The sequence below is a fragment of the Austrofundulus limnaeus genome, unplaced genomic scaffold (assembly GCF_001266775.1).
Source record: "Austrofundulus limnaeus strain Quisiro unplaced genomic scaffold, Austrofundulus_limnaeus-1.0 Scaffold10, whole genome shotgun sequence".
NCBI classification, from domain to species: domain Eukaryota; kingdom Metazoa; phylum Chordata; class Actinopteri; order Cyprinodontiformes; family Rivulidae; genus Austrofundulus; species Austrofundulus limnaeus.
Window position 1 is genome coordinate 2869145 of NW_013952412.1, and position 2055 is coordinate 2871199.

A 2055-nucleotide genomic window follows, 5' to 3' on the forward strand; every position below is an offset into this window, starting at 1 on the left:
ATGGTGTGGAGGGGATGGCTATAAGGGGAGAAGGGAGGCCATCCTTAAAAAAAAGGAAGAAAAAAAAAGAAAAATGTTCTTCAAATGGCTGGAAATTGCACAGTTTTGAGTAGATCTTTTAGAAAATTTTCTAGGGGAGTATACCCCTGGACTCCCCTAGAACTGCTTCAACAGGCTGTTCCTCATTGTTATCAGCAAGTATTCACAGGTATAATGTAGACTTCTGATATTCTGTCAGAAATTAGTTATATTGTTAACTATTTTAATTGGACAACTTGGTTCCTAAAGATAAACAGGATCAAAGACAAAACTATTTAATTTGGAATGCTGTTGTATGTAAATTTTCAGGGAGATTTGGAAAAATGCACAAGGGGCGCCACCTCAAATTTTGCCGAAGGCACCAAATTGATTCGGGCCGGCCCTGGTTAGCACTGATGCCTCACAGCAAGAAGGTCCTGGGTTCGATCGTCATTTCGGACCTGGATTCTTCCTGTGTGGAATCTGCATGTTTTCCTCATTCTTGCGTGGGTTTTCTTCAGGTACTGCAGTTTCCTGCCACAGACCAAAAAACACACGTTATATATCCTTCAGGCCCAGGCCTCCTTTGCAAAAGAGAACTGTGATCTCAGTAGGATTTGCCTGGTTAAATAAAGGTTGATAAATAAATAAAGATAAAATAAAATGTAGAAACATATCATAAAACCCATAATCTCAAACTTAGTCTGAAACAAACACCAAGGAAAGAAAAAGCGTCTTGAGCAAAGATTTTTAGGTCTCAACTGTCTCAGCGGCCCATAAATGAAGAGGTAAACAATTCCACAGTTTTGCAGCAGCAACTGCAAAAGCCTGATCACTTCCTGTTAATTTAGTTTGGATGTTGGAATATCTAGGAGAAACTTGTTGGTTGCACTGGAGTGGGAACATTAAGGAGATCACATCAAATCCAAAGTGCCCAAAAAGCGGCCTTCTAAAGAATCTAGATGTATCTTTACGATTGGTCAGAGTTCACATTTCCAGGYCGGTTTGCAGCAGCTGTTAAGACTCTCTGACTTTGCTCCTGTCCTGGTATTTAGCTACACATTAACTCAAGTTTCATGTGTGAAAGGCTCTGAGTAGGAAATATCAGGCCCTGCAATTCTCCTTCATGCAAAACAACATTAGCCATTTATTGCTGTGTTGCTAAAATAAGCTGAAGTTATTTCTGAGGCAGGTTCCGATGGATGGATTAGTCCATTTTTAATGTATAAAACAAAAAAATCTTTGAACACTTCTGTTGATTTTCGTTATTGTACTGGCCCAACACACAAACAGGCTTTGTTCATTTTTCTGTGCATTCAGCTTTTAAACCATTGTAAGCTGACATGTGGTGTTTTGGTTCTGCAGCCATGCGGGACCCCATGGCCATGGAGCGAGCCAACCTCCTGAACATGGCAAAGCTCAGCATTAAAGGCCTGATCGAGTCGGCTCTGAGCTTCGGACGGACGCTGGACTCAGACTACCCTCCTCTGCAGCAGTTCTTTGTGGTCATGGAACACTGCTTAAAACACGGTCTTAAAGGTGAGAATGTGGCTGAGATCAAACGTGTTTGYGTTATATATAAAAATGTTTTGGGAGCTTGGAAATTGTGCGGCGGAGTCGTTGATGAGGTCGCATGTTCATCTCTCTGCAGTGAAGAAGTCCTTTCTGGGTTTTAACAAATCTCTGTGGGGTCCTCTGGAGCTGGTGGAGAAACTGTGTCCAGAAGCGGCGGAGATCTCTGCTTCTGTACGAGACCTTCCTGGACTCAAGTAAGGAAGAAATCCGTGCTGGTTTCATTTAGCTTGACCCAACCTGCTGGTGACGGAGCATCAGCCACAACAACCACACTGAAACTGGAGTAACAGTTAACCGTTACCTGAGCCGGCTCAGGGAAGTACCTGTGTTGTTTACTTTTACTTCACCTTTCTCCACTCAGCAGCCTCACTTCTTCCYTAATTACAGGTCCTTCTCAAAAGATTAGCATATTGTGATAAAGTTCCTTAATTTCTGTAATGTACTGATAAACATTAAACTTTC

General features: G+C 42.1%; 1 protein-coding gene across 3 annotated transcripts in view; it reads left to right on the forward strand.

Moving 5' to 3' along the window:
• rufy2 (RUN and FYVE domain containing 2) overlaps positions 1–2055 on the forward strand; it is a 20340-nt gene that overhangs the window by 2496 nt on the left and 15789 nt on the right. For all 3 annotated transcript variants that reach the window (XM_014001840.1, XM_014001839.1, XM_014001841.1), the window contains exons 2-3: positions 1384–1557; positions 1670–1787. In XM_014001840.1, the coding sequence (XP_013857294.1) occupies positions 1384–1557; positions 1670–1787 (292 nt within the window). The remainder of the gene's footprint in view (positions 1–1383; positions 1558–1669; positions 1788–2055) is intronic.